Source organism: Hydra vulgaris, chromosome 01, assembly GCF_038396675.1.
Source record: "Hydra vulgaris chromosome 01, alternate assembly HydraT2T_AEP".
In the NCBI taxonomy this organism is placed as follows: Eukaryota; Metazoa; Cnidaria; class Hydrozoa; order Anthoathecata; family Hydridae; genus Hydra; species Hydra vulgaris.
The window spans coordinates 61,427,554-61,450,742 of record NC_088920.1 but is presented as its reverse complement, the minus strand read 5'-3'; the positions used below and the strand labels follow the sequence as shown (position 1 = coordinate 61,450,742).

The following is a 23,189-nucleotide window of genomic DNA, read 5'->3' as shown; positions in this document are numbered from 1 at the left end:
TTTTTACTTAAAAAAAATTATTAACAAACAAAAAATATTACTTGTTGCAAAGAAATAGCTAATCAAGCTAATTACAAGTACCATTTATCAAAAAATATAAACCGTTGTGCTTTCACTTGCCTTTAAGCAAAAAAATTAAATGTATGGCTTAAAAATATTGTTGATGCAGTTTTATAAGTTATAACATGTTTACAAGGAATTAATTTTTTGTAAAAAATAGAAAAGGAGGAAGAAAAACGGAAAAAATATATATTTTTTTAAATTTAATCAACTTTTTTATTCAAAATTCTTTCTAAATTATAAGGAAATTTCTGTTTTCACTTTTTTGATATCACACAATCTGTTGTTTGTATAAAGCTGATATAACTATTATAAAATATTATTTTTTTAAACTATTATTTATAATTTATTAAAATATCAAAAGACACACTAATATAAAACAAAATTTGTACAATTTTTTAGCTAATACTTTTTTGTTTTGTTTTTTAATTTTTTTTTAAAAATTTGGTAATTATTTTTCTTATTGTTTGAGAAATTATCTACATAAATATTCTTGCTATTGCAAGTTGATAAATAAAAGTTTTTCTACTATGTTTTTTTTTATGATTTCTTTTTTTAAGTGGTGTAGAACATCTTTCTCTTTTCTTTTGCTGAACATTTCTTAAATATTTGCCGCCGATTTTAAAGATGGCAGTCGTTTTTTTGTGAAATTTAATAATAATAAAAACAATAACAAATAATAACTGGTAACACAGAATCAAAGTTTATATTACATAAACATTATTGGATATTGGACTTTTTATTCCCTGGTAATAATAATAAAATAACAAACATCACCAAAGCGATGCTTGACCAAATTTTGGCAAGCTACGTCACAAAGACAACGTTAGACAAAGCACTAGCTGAGCATGCATCTGAAATACAAACAATGAAAAACTCAAATAAAAGTATTTTAGATTTGTATAAATCAGATTATGAAAAGGAAATAAATCAACAAAAAAATGAAAACATACAATTGAGAACACAAATGGCAAAACATGAAACAAAACAAGCACAAATCGAAAAGACAGTTATTAGCGAACCAGTTGCATGGTCATCAATGGTAAAGAACAAGAAAATACACCTAGTAAATGCAGCAATAAATGAACAAAAAGAAAGAAATAAAAGAAAGAAAAATATAATCATATCAGGAATCCCAGCAACATTGAATGGGACTGATGAGGAAAAACAAGCAGAAACTGAGCAACAAGTTAGCCAAATATTAAATCATATAGGAGCAGTCACCAACCCAGTACATGTCAAAAGACTGAAATTTTTTCAAAGAAGCTCAACAGCAGGCCTACAAACCGAACCACCAAAAGCACGCCAGGAAAAGATATTAGTTATACTAAGTGACGAGTTAGAAAGAAACCCAATATTAGCCAAGGCAAAGAAACTTGGGGATAAAACAAACCCACAGTACAAAGGAGTTTATATTTCAACAGATATGACACAAGCAGAGCAATATAAAAATATGGAGCTCAGAAAATTAAGAGACACCAAAAATGCAGCAAGAAGACAAGATGATCCCTTTGGATATACTATACGTGGAACCGGACTTGTCAAGTTTAAATGTAACGTTGAGAATGGAAAAAGAACTGAGCAGTACTAGCAAATACCTGCAATGTTTATACACGAATGCAACATCGCTTGGCAATAAAATGGAAGAATTTAAAATCTTGTGTAAATTAAAAAAAGCTAGTATAGCTAGAATCACTGAAACATGGTTTCAAAACTCATCCATTGTACAGATAGAAGGTTACAGGGTGTACAATAAAAATAGATCTGATGGACGGAAAGGTGGTGGAGTTGCCTTATACATTGAAAACAATCTCACATCATATGAAATAAGTATTGGTAATCAGGACAGCAAAATAGAACAAATATGGGCAGTCATTGTAATTATGAATATTAAATACTTCATTAGATGTATATATAGACCAAACGAACGAATTCTTAATCCAGCATGTTAACTTTCCAACTTTTCAACTGTCAGACACAAAGGTAAAGAACACACTGGACTTGATTTTTACCAAAGATAGTAACAGAATATATGAGCTCCAATCACATGAAATTCTGGGTTGTGCAAACAAGGGGCACTTAGTACTTACATTTAAACTTGAATTAGACATAAACCAGACAAGCAGAACACCAAAATATAAATTTGACTACACCAGAGGAGATTACACAAAAATTGACAAAAAAGTTAATTCGATCAACTGGAGCTTCTGTTTTCACAATTTAACAACACAACAAATGTATGATACTTTTATATTACACATAAACTATCTGAGTAATTTATATATACCAAAGATTGATGTTAATGCGAAACATAAACACAAACGAAATCCATAGTTTAGTAATAAACTTAGAGCACTAGTACGAATGAAAAAAGATCTAAGATACATAAATCTAGCAAACAAATGGAAAGATGAAGTACAAGTCAATGCGTACAAAACAATAACAAAATTAGTATCCAAAGAAGCCATATTAGCTAGAAAAGATTATGAAAGAAACCTGATTATAAAATCAAAATCTTATCCAAAACTTATTTTTAAATACGTAAACAGTCAGAGGAATACTAAGCAATCAATAAAAGCCATTTTGAATTCTAATGGTACTGTAACAAATGACCAAAGTGAGATCGCAGATATTCTAAAGGACCAGTTTTACAGCGCCTTTGTAAACGAAAGCAGCATTATGCCAGAAATAGCAGATAAACTAATAACTTGCACACTTGATCTAAACGATAATTTTATTGACTACATAGATATTCAGAATCGTCTTGAAAAATTAAATACAGACAAAGCTTGGGGTGTGGATAATTTACATCCTATTTTACTAAAGCATTGTGCAAAATCATTGGCACTACCACTTACATTAATCTACAAATCATCTTACAATACAAGTAACCTTCCTCTACAATGGCGCGCAGCAAATCTGACTCCAATTTTTAAAAAAGGATGTAAGCTAAACGCATCCAACTACAGACCTGTGTCAATCACATCAATAGCATGTAAAGTATTTGAAGGAGTTATAAGAAATGAAATGCAAATTTTTTTTGACAACCATAATATAATCTCAAAATGCCAACATGGCTTTGTAAAACGGAGATCGTGTACAACAAATCTTTTAGAGACACTTGATTTTATCACACAGAAACTAGCAAAAAACATACCAGTAAATGTTATAATGCTAGATTTTGCGAAAGCATTTGATACCGTGCCACACAAGCGACTTTTATTAAAGTTGAATGCTTATGGAATAAAAGGAAAATTTTTGAACTGGATTGAGGCATTTCTGAATAATCGAATTCAAAGAGTCGCCAGGGTGAAGCGGTGTCAACATGGAAAAAAGTATCAAGTGGCGTTCCACAGGGATCCATTCTGGGGCCATTCCTTTTCATAGCATACATAAATGACTTGCCAGAAAAAATCAAAAATATGGTGAAAATATATGCAAAGGACACTAAAATCTTATCAGCTGTATATTCAATTGAGGACGCCAAATTAGTTCAAAGAGATTTAAATATTATAGAAGATTGGTCAGAAAAATGGTTAATCAAACTGAATGAAAGTAAATGTGTAGTTATGCAATATGGAAAAAACAACATAAATTTTAATTACACAGTAAATGGATCAAAAATTAATAATTCTACGCATGAACGTGATCTTGGTGTAAATTTTGATACATCACTGAAATGGAAGAAACACATAGTAGCGTGTTCATCAAAAGCTAATGCAATAATGGGAATGATAAAAAACACTTTTGTTCATTTGGATCAGCATCTTCTCAAGCAACTATATACTACTTTTGTTAGACCTCTGATTGAATTTGCAGCGCCAGTTTGGTCACCAAACTGCAAAGGTGACATTGAAATATTAGAAAGGGTGCAACACAGAGTGACAAGGATGATAAAGAACTTAAAAAGCTTGCTGTATGAAGACCGTTTACAGATACTTGGTTTAACAACATTGTCAGAAAGAAGGAAGAGAGGAGATCTTATTCAAATATTTAAGATTTTTAATGAGATTGAAGCAGTAGACCTTTTAAACAAACCAGTATTTTCAAAATCATGCAGAGGTCACAGCAGAAAATACAGCAGAGAGCAAACCAAGTTTGTGCCAAGATATGAATTTATCATAAATAGAACTGTGAATTTGTGGAACAAATTGCCATTGGAAGTGGTCATGTTGGGAAATGTAAACATTTTCAAAAACAGTTTGGACAAATTTTTGGCATTTAAAAAAAAAAAAAAAATTACTTAGAACTAACTATATATATATATATTTTTTTTAATTTGTTCATTATTATCTTTAGTAAATTTTTGTATATTTTTAGATTGTCAAAAGCTGTCAAAGTGAGTTTTTAACTCACTCGCTGTTTTTTTAACAGCTACAGTTTAAATACTACTACTACTACTACATTTTTGATGGAAAAGTTTGAATAATAAAATAAAAAAATTTCTTTCTTTTTTCTTAACTTATTACATTTTTAAATAGCGCCAATATCATTAAAAAATGTAACTTTTATGCAAACTTTTTTACATAATCATTCAAACTTAATAAGTGGTTTTTATAACGTTAATTACTTCTTTAATCTTACCACTTAAACAATATCTTGACTTGTTTAATTTTTTTTTTTTTTTTACATCTTTGTTTCCAACAAGGCTGCAAGCAACCACTATAAGAGTTGAAATTTACTAGAAGAGAAAAGATGAAGTTTGTAGAGCAAAATAATAATTGACAGACGACTTAAAAGATTGCAAATCACATAAATCAGGAAAGCAAGATGAAGGAAGCAAATTCCAAAGAGCTGATGTAAGAAGGAAAAAACTAGACAAGCAAGAGTTTTTGGAACACTTAGGAACAGTCACAGAAAAAGGATGAGACTTAATTAAATGACAAGTAACACGAGAATGAATTTTGGTAGATGGCACAAGAGACGCAAGCTCTTTAGAGCAGTGCCCGTTATAGTATTTGTAGAAAAGAGAAAGAGAAGCAACATTACGACAACAAGATAATGTTTGGAAGTTGGCAGCAAGAGCAGGTCTAACTATGTTAACAATGTGTTTTTTCACCTTGTCTAGAAGAGAAAGGGTATCATTAGAAGATCCGCCCCAGATATGGCAACAGTATTCCATACAAGGCCAGATTTGAAATTTATAGAGATAAAGAATAGAATCTGGAGTAAGACCGTGTTGAGCACAATAAAGAGTTGCAACCTTAGCTAATTTTGCGATCGACTTGATATACGGTTTCCAAGAAAGATCTGAAGTAAGAATATATCCTAGAAGATAAAGGGTAGATGACTCATCAAGTGCATCACCGTTCATAAATATAGGAAGATCTAAATTATTGCGATGACAATTAACTGAAAAAAAAAAATTAAGTTATATCTGAATTAAAGTTTACCAGCCACTGTGAGCCCCATGCTGTAGCAGAAGTGAGATCCTTTTCAAGCTCAAATGCCCCCTTCAAGCAATCAGAGAGTGTTGGCTTTTTATCATGACAAGAATAAATAGTTGTATCATCAGCGAACAATGCTACCTCAGATGTGAGAATATCTGGAAGATCGTTAATGTAAATTAAAAAGAGTATAGGGCCAAGGATAGAACCTTGAGGAACCCCTGAAGTTATAGTATATGAAGTGTGCTGTCCATCGAGGACAACTTTTATACTATGATTGGAAAGAAAGGACTCAATAATCTTGAGATGATTTCAGATGTTATCAGATGTTATCAAAGATGTTATCATCGTAAGAAGAAAGCTTATGGAGAAAACCAGCATGCTAAACTTTATCAAACGCTTTAGAAATGTCAAGAGCTATCGCCTTAACCTCTCCACCTCTATCTAATGCACAAGAAACCCTATCTGTTATTACTGTTAGCAAATCAGCTGTAGAGAGAGAAGATGGAAATCGATATTGATGATCAGAAAGTAAGTTGTTAGATACAAGATAAAAGATTAAGTGTTTGTTAATAAAAGATTTAAAAACCTTGCTTATGATAGGAAGAAGACTAATGGGATGGTAGTTAGTCGAGTAAGATCACTCTCCAGAATTTTTGAAAATAGGGATAACAGATGCTGCTTTCCAGCATGGCGGAAAACAAGACTCTGATAAGCACTTGTTAAATAGTTTTCAAAGTATGGATGACAGCTCCTGCAAACACTTCTGCAAGACGACAACAGGTATGTTGTTTGGGCCACAAGCTGTAGAAGAGTCTAAGCAGGAAATCACTTTTGATACAGAAGCTGGAGTGATACAAATGTCAAGCAGTGGATAATCAACCTGTAATCAACCTGTTTGATGGCTATATCAGGTAGATCGCAACTAGTGGAATCAAGTGATGATATTGATGAAAAGTTCTTAGCAAACAATTCAGCTTTGTCTTTAGGTGAGATGACAAAGTATGAACCATACAAGAGAGGTGGAATGAAAGATTTGCCTTTATTATTGATACTATAAAAGATTCTCCAGAAGTCACGAGAGCCTAATTTTTGTGATGAAATACGAGACTTCATGACCCGAGAATAGCGGGCTTTGGCATTAGACAAAACCTTTTTACAATTGTTTCTAGCAATAGTAAACAGGCGTCTGTTTTCTTAAGAATTGTTTTGCTGATAGATGGAAGTAACAGTTTTGATTGAAAATTGCAGCAGCACAATGTGAGGAAAGCCATGGAGAAGAGTGAGGCTTGACCTGAAATCGTCGAGAGAGAATAAAAGAATCCATGCCAACCTGAATCCACGAAGTTATGTAAGAAGCACATTTGTCAGCAGGAAGACGAAAGATTTCTACCCAAGGGCCATCATGAAGAAAATCATGGAAAGAGTTCCAGTCAGCTTTAAGGTAATTGTAAGAGGTACAATGATAGGGGGATTCAGATGATGAAGAAGAATAAGATAATAGTTTTAGAGAGATCAAACTGTGATTAGAAGCACCTAAGGGTGAATGTGGAAAAACTGAGCACTGACTAGGATCAGAAACAAGACATAAGTTGAGTAGAGAAGGTAAATGATTCGGGTTGTTTGGAAAGCGAGTTGGAAAGTTGACTATTTGAGTTAGGGATTAAGAAACGCAAAAGTTGTGGGCTTTAACACCAGCAAAGTCAATGACACTGGAGCCAAGTTATTCAGTGTGATGAGCATTAAATTCATCAACAACAACAATATTGGCTGATGGATAAAGAGAGAGGGCTTGGTCGATTCGATCAGAAATAACATCAAAAAGAGTGCAGTCTTGAGATGAAGGAAAGCGATATAGAACAAAGTGAAAGGCAATAGAGTGAAGTGGTGCTAAACGAAAGCACATAAAAGAATAGTCTGTGTATTCAAACCTAATTTCATTACAAATGGGTGAATTCTTACGAATTTAGATGCCTAGGCCAAGTGATGATTGGAGTCTTTACAAATTAAAGAAAGATAACCATCAACACTAAGATTGCAAGATGAGACAACTGAACTCAAATTAGTCTCATAAAGAGCAAGTAAGTTCTTTTAAGGTGAATTTTGCAAAAGACTCAACAGAAGAAGAGTTACTTCGAAGACCACGAATATTAGTGAATGATATAGTTTTATATATATATATATAAATGTATTTTTACATACACAACCCTTGGAATTAGGAAAAATGAGGTCGGCAATAAATAGCGGATCTCAAGCTTTTATATCATTTCCTGAACGACCACTTGTAAGCTCTGACCAGAGTGCACCGTAATTTTTTTTGGATATTGAGCACTGTGCAGTCAAATGAAAAACAGTCAACTTTCGTTTGTAAAAAAAGTTAGAAACATTTGCTGTTGGTAGGCTGAACACTTTTTCCATATTGAAGCAAACAATACATTTGCTTTTATCAAGTCGATCACGATTATGTTCTTCATTAGTCTCAACTTTGTTTTTTGTGTGGATTTCATGTAATGCTGTTTCATTTAAGTTAGGTGAAGGATTCATTTTCATACTTTCACATTTGTCACATCTATCTTTTTTTAATGTATGAACTTCAATATTAAACTCTGTGTTAAATATTGTTCTATACATACTTTTTTTTGCAGGAACAACATTGTCTAAAACACATTTTTCACAATATTTCTCATACAAAATGGTCATATTCAGATTTTCTTGAATGTACTCTTTGTTTGTACTTTTGCGACAGTAGTGACTGTCAATTCTGGGAATGCTTTGAATATGTTTACGTACAGAATCTTTAATACTATTTGGGACAGTTCGACTAGGTACTTTACCTCGTTTATACTGTTGAGGTGTTCCTGTTGTTTTATTTTTTGTTGAGTGGTGATTTCGAATTCTTTTTTCATCAATATCTAGAGTACATAGATAAAACTCTTTGCAAACACGTATGAGTTCTTTTTTCCAGGAGCTAGGGTCTCGTTTTCGTTTGCGTGTAAGATCCTTTCCAGTTCTTCTGTGCTTTCTGACACTTTCTCTGGGATTTTCCTTTGAAGTGGTATGAACAAGTAAATCATCATTTTTATCAGAATTTTGTGATTGAATCCCAGAGAGAGGTACAGAGGAGTTGATCTGAATAGCAGGTTTTAATTGAATGTCTGCAACATCTTGTTCCTTTGAGTTTCTAAATTAATATTATAAAAATTAATATACATATAAATATATAAATATATATATATATATATATATATATATATATATATATATTATATATATATATATATGTATATATTTATATATACATATATAAGTATATATTTATATATACATATATAAGTATATATTTATATATACATATATATGTATATATATATATATATATATATATATATATATATATATATATATATATATATATATATATATATATATATATATATTTATTTAGCAACAATAATAATAATAATAATATATTAAATATATAATAGTCATAAGAAAGGAGCAGTCTGAACTATTCATAATTTCATAACTTAGAGTATTCAAAAGTTATATTCGTACCTTTGAAAGACTTCCTCAGTAGTTTCATCAAACGCCATTTTGATTTAATAAGTGAAGTTTTAGCGGCAAAAACAAATTCTTAGCTGAAAAGAACTCATGTTTTGTCTTATGATTGGTCAAAGGATATACGGCCAGTTGATAATAACAGTTATTTATTTTTTGGACATACAGCCTTCTGGTTCTTTTAATATAGACCTAATTTTTATGACTTTTGAGTCTAGAATCAGCCCAAACACAGATTTTATTTTGAAGAACATATTTTAATAATAAACACAAAAAAAATGAAAAGTGGACATACGGCCTCTTGGTTTTATACAATAAACACTCTCAAAACTGTCTTTTCCATATCTCCCAAAAATATTTTTAGTTTGATGCAAAGTTTATTTTTTATATTATTTAAACAGATGCCTTAAGCGTATGTATATATATATATATATATATATATATATATATATATATATATATATATATATATATATATATATATATATACATATATATATATATATATATATATATATATATATATATACACACATGTATGTATGTATATATATATATATATATATAACATGTGAGAATAATTACTCCAAAAAGCACCGGAAAAACCCTTTGGTAGGAACAATATACACACCTTCCTGATATGAAAAATCCAAAAATTGAAATCTTTTATGACCGTCTGAGAAAAAAAATTCACTTTGAAGTTTTCGGCATTGTCAAAAAATTCACAACACTTTACACATATTAAGTTCAAAAAACAAACAGTGCATTCCTTTAATTTTAATCAGAATTTTAAATTCAAAATGATGATTTTCTTTAAAAACAGGCTTTAAAGAGGAGCCAATGCTTTCGCAAGTTTTTGCTGTTGAAATCAAGAAGACAACTTTGTAGGTTTCGCAAATATTCTGGATGGTCTATTGACCTCTTGTATCTTTCCCAGTGTTTCCTGAAGTTGTGATGCAATGTCTCTGTGGCCTGCTTACTGTACTTGCCAAGAGATTCCTTCCTGTGATCAATGAATTCCTTGACATGAAAGAAAACGCTGTGAACTTTAGGGGTCACACTTGCCTTTGGAAAATAAAGGAAGGAATTTTTGAACTGTATGAATTTTTCAGCATAGTTACTCTGCAACTGATTTCCAAAATAAGAGGACACAACTGCATCAAACTTTCTGAGTGTATCAATCCATGGAAAAACTTGGAATGCTGAGTCTTCTTCAGCAAGTCTTTGAAGAAGATCAACATGTTTCAAAAGTTTTCGGCACTCATTGCCAGCAAATTGGCCTCCATGAAATGGCTGAAGCTTGATGTGAAGTGCTTTTGGCCATTCATCAGCTTTATCCCAGGTTTCTTTCAGTGTTTTAAAAAAATGTTCACCACACAAAGATGAAGTTCCATGGGTGGGATCTTGTCAAGAACAAAAGTAGAGTCATGCACATCTAAGAGTGGATCATGAACAACATTTTGAAACTGCTTGGCCTTCTTGTAGTCCAGACCTGAATCTTGAAATGAAGCAAAGCATTTTCTTATTGAGCCAAAAGTGCGGAGTTTTCCACATTGTGACAAGTTATGGTGATCCACATCACACCAAGTACATGGATGAGAGCTGCCATGGGATTGAAGCCCGCAAACAAGGTTTGCTAACTTCATGTCACAGGACAATGAAAAATCTACTCCACTTGGGCAAATTAAAGACAAGATGCTTTTGAGGTTATTATAATTTTTAGGAACATCCTCAGCAACTGCAACAAGAAGTTGGCGCTTAACTCCACTGTCTCTGAGTGTTTGAAATAACACAGCCTTTTTGCCTGGTGGTGAAATGGATGGAAGTTTTGTTTCTTCTTCTTGAATGCCAAGACTGACTTTAAGGAAACCACCTCCACCATCGATGCCCAACTTCACCAAGTAGTCACCTTGAACATGACGTTGCAACAAGATAACATTCAGTAGCTCAGACAGATTTTTGAAGTGAACCACAAGTTGTTTTCTGGACTGCTGCTTGTCATTTGAAATGGATATGTATGTGTGTGAGAAGTGGTCTGCCAATTGCTTTCCAATGTCAAGAAACTTTTCTTTAAATCTTGGCTCGACAACTTTTGTATTTGCGACTTGGTTTAATGTAGATGCAAGTTTTTTGATGTTGTTGTTTGACAGTCCAGTGTTGTTTTGTATGCAGACAAGATTTTGAGCTCGTAGAAGTGGCACATCACCAAACAGTCTCTTGGGGTTTGAAGGACCTTTAGGAAAGAAATTTGAAAAACACCAACTTGAGACACTTAAAAAGCAGTGGCCTTATTAAAATGCAAAACATTTTATGTAGTACTTTTACTGCTGAAGTATTAAGCAAGATTTCCTTTACCTGAAGTAATATGTATGGGACGGCCTCCACCACTTTGCGCAATGCTGACAATTCCATGAGATGAGGACTGTTTTGCTGAGATACAGTCGATGCAATCTGTTCACTGGCTTTCGGATCCTTTGAAGCAAGTTCTTTAAGATTTTCTCTGAAAGTGTATTGATTGCACTGATGTGACACTCCTCTTGCAACAAGTGTGAGGCAGTCTAAACATCTTCTTTGATTTTGTGAAGCTCAATTTTCGAGTACATTTGTCAATTTTCGAGTACATTTGTTCAAACATAGGAAGCAAACTGTTTTCCTACAGTCATCATGTTTTTTAACAGAATTTGGCATTTTTGCTTTGAAGTTAAAAAAAAGTTGTTATGCAGAATTTAACACTTGACAAAAACTGGTTTTTCCTGGAATTATAAAAACTTGATTAGAATTAAATATTACTCACTAGGGCTTTGTAATAATAACAAAATGTTCTTAATACAATTTCTGACTTATTTTTTTATGATTTTTATTCAAAGATACATATTGTACCATTTTGCAAACTTTTTGGACAATGCCAAAAACTTCAAATTGAATTTTTTTTCTCGGACCTTCATAAAAGATTTTAATTTTTGGATTTTTCTTATCAGGAAGGTGTGTATATTATTCCCACCAAAGGGTTTTTCCAGTGCTTTTCGGAGTAATTATTCTCATTTTCGGACAAGTGTGAACTGTTCTATTTTTTAAGGTTTATTTATTATTTTTAAACTGCTTCTTTTTTTTTTTTTCAGAGGGGATGAAGACCCCTCACAATGGTCAGAAAAAAGAGGAGAAATTAAATTTTAATAGTTTTTTTATAACATCACATTTAAATACACACATGATACAAGATTTTCTAGGTTGAATTTTTTTCTTGCAAGCGTGTGATTTCTGAAGGTAATCTGCACTTTCTGTTTCCATCCAAATCCCAAAAAGCTTACAGGATCTAGTATAAATGCATAGCTAGTGTCAAAATGCTTTTCTAGAGAATTTTTCAGCATCACAATAAGCAGCGCTGGCTATGAATATATTCTTGTAACATTAACGTTACAAGCATATGCTTGTAACAAGAGTAAAAGCAATTTATTTAATAAATAAACAGATAGCTCACTTATAAACCAAAAGCTATCGTAAAAAGCTGTTAAGATGAGCAGCTTTAATGGCAAGCCATGTTTCTTTCAAGAGAACTTTTCTCCACTCTCACACTCATTTACTCTCATTGAGGCCTTTATTTGTTTGTATGTATGTATGTATGTATATGTGTGTGTGTGTTTATATATATATGTATATATGTATATATATATATATATATATATATATATATATATATATATATATATATATATATATATATATATATATGTATATATATATATATATATATATATATATATATATATGTAAATTATGTTAGTGTATTTTACAAATAGAGTGCTCAATGTTCTTAAAGAACAGAGCAATAATTAATTAGTAAAAAACACTTATCTAACTTTTATCTTCTACTCGGAGTTTCACCATTGCTGGATCATCAGGAAGAGTTACTAAATCTCAAAAAAAATTCAATTTATAGAAAAAATATTTTACAGGAAGTTATAAATTATTATAAAAAATTTTTAATTACTATATTTTTTTGTTAACGGGAAGTTACAGAAAGTAATTATGAAATAATTTTCTTTGGAATGGGGATAGTTTAATTTGGTCATTTGTTTTTATAATTTTTTAAGAGGTATTTATTTTCGTGCCTACATTTAGAAATTAATTCAGATTTTTTATTTAATAAATTTTCTTGATTCAAATGAGTAATTATTTCAAATTTTTCTTGCAAACATAGCATACATTTTTTGGAAATGTTATTATAGGCAGGGGCAGATTTTAGAATAGACCATTGTAAATTAAAATTTTTATTTTTTTCTTTTAAATCCCAAATATATTTGGGATTTAAAAGAAAAAAATAAAAATTTTGTCAAAATATATTTGGGATTTAAAAGAAAAAAATAAAAATTTTAATTTACAATGGTCTATTCTAAAATCTGCCCCTGCCTATAATAACATTTCCAAAAAATGTATGCTATGTTTGCAAGAAAAATTTGAAATAATTACTCATTTGAATCAAGAAAATTTATTAAATAAAAAATCTGAATTAATTTCTAAATGTAGGCACGAAAATAAATACCTCTTAAAAAATTATAAAAACAAATGACCAAATTAAACTATCCCCATTCCAAAGAAAATTATTTCATAATTACTTTCTGTAACTTCCCGTTAACAAAAAAATATAGTAATTAAAAATTTTTTATAATAATTTATAACTTCCTGTAAAATATTTTTTCTATAAATTGAATTTTTTTTGAGATTTAGTAACTCTCCCTGATGATCCAGCAATGGTGAAACTCCGAGTAGAAGATAAAAGTTAGATAAGTGTTTTTTACTAATTATATATATATATATATATATATATATATATATATATATATATATATATATATATATATATATATATATATATATATATATATATACACACACACATATATATATATATACATATACATATATATACATATATAGTTTTTAAATAACTTATGCATTGTTTTTATAATAGAATGTTCTTATAAAAGAAATCTTTAATACACACACAAAGTTTATCAACCTATTGTGTGGTGTTAAGTTTGGGTTCTGCGAGTATGGAGCTAAATGTAGTTATTTTTTTAGGGTATTCGGTGTGGGTTGTGTGAACATAGAGATACATGTACTGGTTGTTTAATTAGTGATTCTGTGAAGCTGAAACCTGGAAACTGCTTAACTATTCACTTTAATCATGGAAATATAGATCAGGTTTGATTCTAACAAAACATACATTGTTATTTACAACATCTATTTTATTATTTAAAATATTTTGTTTAGTTTAAATTTTTTTTTCTTTATTATAGATTGTTCAAATGGATAAATCAATGAGTCATCATCGTAATTTAAATTTTGTAACATTAGATGAATGTGTTGCAAAATTTTCAGAAATGTATTTTTGTTAATATTAGTAGTCTTTATTAAAATTTAAAAAAGCATTGTAAAAATAAATGCTTTTTTAAATTTTTTTTAAAAAGCATTTATTTTTACAATACTTATACAGTGGTGTACCCTCATGGTCGTCCAGTGACACGGGATGATTCATTTTCTCTAAGGGCAACTGAAATTTAAAAAAAATATCTTTTAGTAGCCTGGCAGAACGACCAGACAGTTACTTATAAGAGTGTGTTTATTAATAAAATTTTGATTAAAGTAGAAAAGCATCTAGAAAAATAGAGTTGATATTCAAATAATATTTAAAACTTATTAAGGAACTTAAACAATTTTATAAAACCTACTGTATAAAAAGTTTAGCATTATGAAAAGCGTTACTTATGGTCCATAAAAGCACGCGTTAATTTTAAAATCAACTAATGAAAACTTTTTGTTTGTTTTTATTTTTTTGTAAAAGTTCCTAAAGTTTTTAATAATATTTAAATATCTACTTTATATTTTCTAGATGCTTATCTACTTTTATTAAAGCTTGGAATTACTATTGTTGTTTGAACAAAGAATGAACTTCAAAAGTTATAAGTGCTTTATAAAAGTAATAACACTATTATAATTTTATTTTTTTTATAATGCAGTTAGTGACAAAAGTGTTGTTACTTTTGCAGTCATAAGTTTTTGCTTTGTATTTTATAGCTTTTTCTCTAAAAACTTATAATAATTTTTTTCCTTAAAAACAAAGTGCACGGCTTTGGATGAACTAAAATTTTAAAAATAGCATTAGTTTCACCCAAGAAAAAATACAAAAAGATACTTTTGCACAGGACTACTGATTATCATAGCGGACTTAAATGAGAAATAAAAACTGTTTCAGTCACCCTGTGGCGAAAGGGTATGCCACTGTTATATATACTGTTATATGTACTCAACATTAGGTGACCATCATTTTCTTTTTATGTTTTAATTAGCTTTGGCACTGTGTTCTCTTAAGTTAAAAGTATGAAATCTTATTTAGTATTTTTTTTTTAATTTTAGAGAACACTTGACTTGTGATTGTGCATGGTACTGTCCACAATGTAAATGCAACCAACCTGCAGCAAAAAGAATGACTGTCTCTAGATGGCCACATGTCCTTATAGTGCATCTTAAAAGGTAGTTTAAAATAAAATTTCAACTTTTTTTAGTGTTAAGAAATATAAAAGTTTTTATTTACTAATTGAATTTACCTTTTCTTTTTAGATTTCATTATAAAGATGGTAAAGGATGCAAGCTTCAATCTCTTATAGACTTTCCTTTATCTAAATTCATGCCCAGTGTATTGTGTACTAATAAGACTGAGAAGAGTTTATGTCCTGAATATGAACTTTATGCGTGTATTTGTCATTCTGGAAGTAGGTGTTTTGAAAACTAGATAGTAAAAGATATTTAGAATGCAAGTAATAAAACAAATTATTATTAACTTAGAGATATATGTTTAGCTTTAAATAATAGTTGACAGAAATGCTTATGAACAGTGTTGTTTAATATTAGCTTTAAATGAAGGTCATTATACATCTTTTGTAAAACATGAAGATAAATGGTATTATTTTAATGATGACATCTACACTCAGGTATTTTAAAGTTAATAATAGTTATTTTAAATTAATGAAAAGTAAGTATTATTGATGGTATAATATTATGATTATTTAAAAACTAGTTTAAAATAAAATGTTATTGTTCATAATGCATTTTTTCAAGAACAGTTTACAATAAGGAAGTGAAAACAAGCAAATTAATATTTTTTTTAGTAAAGTTTAAAAATGGCATAAAATTAGTTTCAATCTTTCAAAATAATTTGACACATTTTGCTAAATCCAGTTTTATAATTGTGTTTATTTACAGCTTGAACCGAGTGAAAGTAACAGAGATGGTGTTTATGTATTGTTCTACAAGAAAGCAGGTAGTTTTAGTTTACATGTGTGTGTATGTAAATATATATATATATATATATATATATATATATATATATATATATATATATATATATCAGGCCTTGTGCGGGAGCAATTACAGGTTACGAAGTGGGGGGGGGGGGCACAAACGTAAATTTTTAAAAAAATGATTGTATATATGGAATATTGTCAAAAAGAAAAAAAACAAAAAAAAAAGGCTTTTTAAAAAAAAAAGTGTCAGTCCTGTAATATTTATAAATATCTTATAAATAAATATCTAGCGTAAAAAGTTTGTCAAACTAAAACTTCACTTAAAGCTTTGATTTTGTACAAATTCCATCACATTTTGTTAATTAATGACTATTATATTTAAAATTCAAAAACATCAAAACATTGGAAAATGAAATATTTTATCAAATATAATTAATATAAAACTAAATATTTTCACTGGTATCTTAGAATCAGTTAAGTTTATATTAAAGTCTATTTATTAAAAAAGTTAAAGCTAAACGCAACTTAAAATTAAAAAAAATGTTTCAATAAATAACACGCATAGCAAATATATTTGTTATATAACTTTGAATTGCAACTTTTGTATAATTTAAATTTAATTTAAAATTTTTTCTTATGTTGTTTGTGAGCACGCCTCAAACAGCAAAAGAAAAAATGTTACTTTTGCTTTATTGTTTTTAATTATTCACACATCTTTTGTAAATAAAAGAAATATTCTTAATCTTGATTGTTTTTTTTAACTATTATTTAATTTAAATTAAATTAAAAACATTTCCGTTGTTTAAAATGTTTGCAATCAAGCATGTTAATTCAACTCAAAAAAGGAAACAAAGTTATGTAGTCATCTTTTAGTAAATGGTGATATTTCATTGTTTTTATTTAATATCAAAGCTGCAGTAACAATATTTTTTCCGTTAGATAGACAAATGCATTAACTGAAAAACCAAAGCTTTTTTGTTTGATTTCCCAGACTTCACATAAAAAAATTCAAACAAAAAATTGTACAAACTGGTATGTTTTTGAGGGACCCCCTCCCCATACTTGAGTATGCAATTTATGGATGGCCCCATGGCAACTAATTTCCAACTCTGAATATCGCTCTCGAAAACTTGATGCCTAGTGCGAAATATTACGCTTGGCGGTTTTATTCATCACATACACTGATATATATATATATATATATATATATATATATATATATATATATATATATATATATATATATATATATATATATATATATATACACACACATATATATACATATATATATAAATTATGTTAGTGTATTCTACAAATAGAGTGCTCTCAATAGAATGTTCTTAAACAACAGAGCAATAATAACTTAGTAAAAACACTTATAATTTTCTTCATCAAGTTGTTTCACCATCAGCATGTTCATCAGGAAAAATGTCCAAACATCAAAAAGTTCAAATTATAGCAAAAATATGTCACAGGAAGTTGGGAATTGTTATAATTAGTTATGTAATAACCGTAGTTATTTTGCCACCAGGAAGTTCCATCAACTACATTAAAATTGAAAAATTATTCATAAATAAAATTCTTTAAAATAGGATAATTTTACTCTGGTCATTTGTTTTTATAATTTTTTAAAGGTTCTTATTTTTGTGTCTGGATTTAGAAAATAATTCAGATTTTTTGTTTAGTAAATTTTCTTGATCCAAATGAGTAATAAATAATTTTTCTTGTAAACATTACATTTTTCGGAAATGTTATTATAGACAGGCGCAGTTTTTAGAATAGACCAGTTTAATTTAAAATTAATATGTTTTTTTTTTGCCAAATATATTTTGACAGCATAGTCTCTTTTGAGTATTTTTTATGTTTAAAATATTGTTTGTTGATTGTCATAATGTTTTTCCATTCGCCCTTGGTTAAGCCAATATAATGTTTATCAAGGTTATTTTGTGAGGAAACAATGCATTTGTAAACAATATTTTTTTATAAGCATTTGCCATTCATAGAGCAATCAATTTTTTGCTTGCAATTACAATTTAAGCATTTTTTTCTTTAAGAAATTCATTTTTATTAATGAATGCAAATTGTGGCCTTTTATGATTCTTTCAATATTTTGTACAGCTATAGCACATATACATATATATATATATATATATATATATATATATATATATATATATATATATATATATATATATATATATATATATATATATATATATAGACAATTTTTTGAAAAAAAATCATTTACAATAAAACATTTTTTATTGTAAATGATTTTTTCTGATTTTTTCCCCTTAGGTTTCAACTGAAAGAATAAAGGAAGACTATTTCATAATAAAAAATATAACGCAAAATATTGAAAACATTGTTACAGAATTTTGATGAATGAAAGTTTGTTTGTTTTTTCAATTTTTTTATATATATCCAGCTGTTTCATATTTCACTTGTCTTTAAAAAAAGAAGTTTTTTTGTTTTTTTAATTTCAATTGAGAAAAAGTGAAGTGATTATATAATTATAAAATGTGTTTTATTAATGGATATTTTTTAACGAATTTTTGCTTATGAAATGTAAAAATGTATATATTTTAAATCATTAAAAAAAAGTATTTTTTTTAAATCAAATATTTAAGTTATTTGAGCCAAAGTGAATTTTTCTCTTGTATATATACTCACATTTTTGTTTTATTTTCTCTTTCCTTTGTCATTATCAACATAAATTTATGGAATAGCAGTAATGTAAAAAATATGGCTGGAGTATTTTAAAGATGTAATCAAACAAGTATACTATAAATAAAAATAATAAATTAACAAAACATATATTTATAAATCTAACTTTTAATATTTACAGATATTGTACACATAAAATAGTTTCAAGATGTGTACAAGTTCTAAACATAAGAAATTGTTTCAACAATGTTCAAGTCGAGTAAATGTTACCACGCATTCAATATGTTGAATCGAGTTTGTTTTTATTTTACTTATAAAAAATGAAATATTTTCTGCAAGATATTATGAATTTAGATTATCTAACATGTTTTCAGAATATAGTAACTCTAGATATAGTGTTTGATATTTGTGATCTATAAATTGGATATAATTATAGAAGATTTTAGCAACCAAATCATTTTTCAATTTAAACATAAACTTAAGGGTGCTATAGATATTTTGTTAGTAAATATAAAGAACTCTTAATTCTCCTACTATTTATTTGGACATCATCATATAGAAACCATCATACAGAAACAAGCAGTTACCTGTCATTTTTTAAATTCATTTCATTCATTTTGAAACTTCAGGACCATTAATTGTAGTATAACAATTTAACAATATATTTTATTTATTATTTATTCAAATTATTTATTTTAACTCGGTTTAAAATCTTTAATCGCAATATAACAATTAAACAATATTAACTTAATATGTGAAAGATAAATGAACAATATTAACTTAATATGTGAAAGAATATTTTTAAAATCTTGTCAAAACATTTCAATAGTCACAATTTCTTTATTCCCAACAGAATTTCTGAAAACATTTAATTTAACGTTTTTAAAGTTCATTCAGAAAGTTTTCATTACTTCAGATTACATACTTTTTATTCCTCAATAAATATTATTATAACTCATGTGTCCAATTTATTCTTTTATGTGAAACAGAACTTATCCAATTTGTTTTTAATACAAAAATCTTTTAAAATTTGGAAGATGGAAGATATCATAATACTATTTTAGAGTTATCACACAAGAACATGTGCACACCTGTGTCATCAGTGCCATCAGAATAGGCTTTCTTGACTGCTGGGGATGTGGTTGATTGAAAAAGTGCAACTTTGGCACCCGAAACAATGGACTAGTATTTTACTAACATTTCTAAATAGATGATATTATTCAGTTGAAAGATTTTATTGATTGTTTATAAGAACAGCTTTATTAAATTTTTTTTTTTTAACAGGAATCCTCACATTGGTTCGACAGGTATCAGTTAATTTAAAAATTTATTCTTACAATAAGTTTTTAAATAAACTGTTTACATACCAGTGTTAAATATACTAACAAAGAGTATTTAGCTTTATTTATTTGTTAAAAACTATTTAAATTTTTTTATAATTTATACCAATTTTGTAACTCATTACAGTTTTTAAGTTATACAAGTGCTGTAAGTTATAATTGTTTTTTTACTATAATACTAGTGTTTTAGTTTTAATTTTTTATGTATTGAGTTTTTTAATAATAAGTTTTGTTAAATAAATTGTTGGTAAATAACCAATAATAAATTGTGTTTGTAAATAACCAAATATTTTAAAGTGTAGGTAACTATACTGTTTTGTTTTTAATGGATTTTGAATTCTTCTAGATTATAAATATTTAATTAATATATAAGTAATGGAAAAGTTACCTAGATTACGATTTCCCAGAAAAGCTTCATCTTCAGTAAAAACATCTGAGGATTTATTGCATCTTTATACAGAGTGAGTTACAAGTAATAATGAACTCATGTTTAATTTATAAAATAATTTTTCATAATTTTTTTCATATTTTTATGTTAATAAGGCAATAATACGCAAATAAAAATACATTTATAGCTGTTGGTGTCCAAGAGCTTCATCAGTGTTCAACTTACTTCTATCGGCAAGAATAACTGCCTCGTTTATTTCTACTATATCTGATTGTGATGAAACCTTTAACTACTGGGAACCAGTATGATTAAGTTTTACTCATTGTAAATATTCTTTTTTTTTTTTAATTTGTCATATTTTAAAGACAAAATAATATTTATAAACTTTCTAAAATATTGCAGACTTGTTTATAAATATAAAAATTGTTGACAAGGTATTATAATTGTAGATTGAAGATCTTTGTTTATAAGTTGTATCTTAAGGAATTAAAAATTGTTTTAAAAATTGTTTTACTCTTATAAAAAGTTTTTTTTTCTTTCTTCTTACTTTAGACACATTATTTGCTTTATGGAACGGGACTTCAAACTTGGGAATATTCACCTGATTATGCTTTGCGTTCATATGCTTATTTACTCATTCATGTTTTACCAGCACAGATAGTTCGACAGTTTTTTGGTGCCAATAAAGTATTTCAAAAGTTGTTATAATTTTTTCTGTGAAATTTATGATTAAAAAAATTAGTACGAGTAAGTTTATATATCAAATAAGTACTTGAACAACTGGCAAAAAGTAAGCAAGGCAGACTTATGAGGCAGACACAATGCCAAACATTTGACCATAACTTTGCAAAGAACAAAGAGCAAAGGTCAAAATATAATCTAAAAGATTTGATTGGTCCTTTTTCAATACAAAATATCTAACTACTAAATTAAAAATGGTCTTGACAAATCTTTCAAGATATGTCAAGTTAGAGATCTAGACAAACAAATTTGAGCAGACAAAAAGTTATATTCGATATATTTAGTTGTGATTGGTTGATATTAATATCTAATAATTTTAGAACTTTTATGTAAGCTTACTTGTTCAACATGCTGATTTTAATTGAACTAATGGTTTAATAATAGTATTGAGTAGAACTGTGAGCAATACTCATCAGAGATTTTTTTATTTTTTTAGATAACTGTTTTCTATTATATTCGATTTTTTCTTGGTGTTATATGTGCAGCTTGTGAAACATACTTTTTTACGTAAGATAAATTATTTTTTTACGTGAGTTGAATTATTATTTTCAAACCCTTTTTTTTGTGTAGGTGTGCGGCTTGTGAAACATGTTAATCCTTTTACATGTACATTTTTTGAAAAATCTTTTTTATGGGTTATGATTTTGTAGTTTTTTTGATAACCACATAATTTCTCTCATTTTTTAGTTCTTTAGCCCATCATTTTGGCAATCATGTTGCAAGGCTATATTTTATAATTGCAGCTTTTAGTGCTGGCATGTTCATATCATCTACAGGTCTCCTTTTTTTTATTTTTCATTTTAAGAATGTATTGTTGTAAAAACAATGTATTTATATTTTCAAAACTTTGTATTTTTATTAATAACAGAGTAATATATTATAATATATTACTTATTACTCTGTTATTAATAAAAATACAAATTTTTGAAAATATAAATACATATTTTTTTTACAACAGTATATTCCTAAAACATATATATAATATATTAATATGTATATATATATATATTATATGTATATATATATATATATATGTATATGTATATATATATATATATATATGTATATATATATATATATATATATATATATATATATATATATATATATATATATATATATATATATATATATATATATATATATATATATATATATATACTTTATGTAATTAAATGAATAAAAATAACTAAATAGCGGGACTTAAAGTTTTATGCCCGAAGGCAATCATCAGCCGTGAATACAAACAAAAAACGTCAAAAAACCGTTTAAAAAACTTAAAATTAAATACTGTAGAATTCAGACATGATAAACAAATCTGAGTAAAAACAAAACAAGAAGCCGTTATAGTTTACTAGTCTCCTGTGTCAAATAAAGAGAGCAAGAATTTCTTTGAATGTTGACACTGGGATACAATTTCATTCTTTTTGTTTAGTAAATTTGTTCCACTATGTGATAAAATTACATATTTTTCATAGAGGCAGAGGTGGCATATTTTTGTTGTAAGATTATAAGGTCTGCAACGTTTAATTATTCTTCACATTAAGATAGGCTTTATGTTTTGATCTTTCAAGCTCCATACTTCCTTTGAAAGTTCAGTGTCGTTTCTGTATTTAAATGAAGCAAAGGATTTTAGATGATTAGCGTATCTTAATTTAAATGATGTGTGACTAATACCAAAATATACTTTTTTGTTACCTTCATGATTAATTGTAGCTTGGTAAACAATATTGTTAAACAAACA

The 23,189-nt window shown here is 28.0% G+C and overlaps 2 protein-coding genes across 2 annotated transcripts in view; both read left to right on the top strand.

The window, feature by feature from the left end:
• The window catches only part of LOC100201342 (ubiquitin carboxyl-terminal hydrolase 32), a 63,942-nt gene extending 44,989 nt beyond the window's left edge, over nt 1–18,953 (top strand). The window contains exons 13-19 of the mRNA XM_065788857.1: nt 14,085–14,207; nt 14,303–14,388; nt 15,420–15,536; nt 15,624–15,775; nt 15,915–15,994; nt 16,266–16,323; nt 18,608–18,953. Of these exons, the coding sequence (XP_065644929.1) occupies nt 14,085–14,207; nt 14,303–14,388; nt 15,420–15,536; nt 15,624–15,775; nt 15,915–15,994; nt 16,266–16,323; nt 18,608–18,618 (627 nt within the window). The 3' untranslated portion in view covers nt 18,619–18,953. The remainder of the gene's footprint in view (nt 1–14,084; nt 14,208–14,302; nt 14,389–15,419; nt 15,537–15,623; nt 15,776–15,914; nt 15,995–16,265; nt 16,324–18,607) is intronic.
• Nucleotides 18,954–20,660: 1,707 nt separating this feature from the next.
• Nucleotides 20,661–23,189, top strand: part of LOC100204971 (alpha-1,2-mannosyltransferase ALG9) — a 28,655-nt gene continuing 26,126 nt past the window's right edge. The window contains exons 1-5 of the mRNA XM_065788856.1: nt 20,661–20,777; nt 20,892–21,006; nt 21,257–21,391; nt 21,882–21,952; nt 22,133–22,221. Of these exons, the coding sequence (XP_065644928.1) occupies nt 20,692–20,777; nt 20,892–21,006; nt 21,257–21,391; nt 21,882–21,952; nt 22,133–22,221 (496 nt within the window). The 5' untranslated portion in view covers nt 20,661–20,691. The remainder of the gene's footprint in view (nt 20,778–20,891; nt 21,007–21,256; nt 21,392–21,881; nt 21,953–22,132; nt 22,222–23,189) is intronic.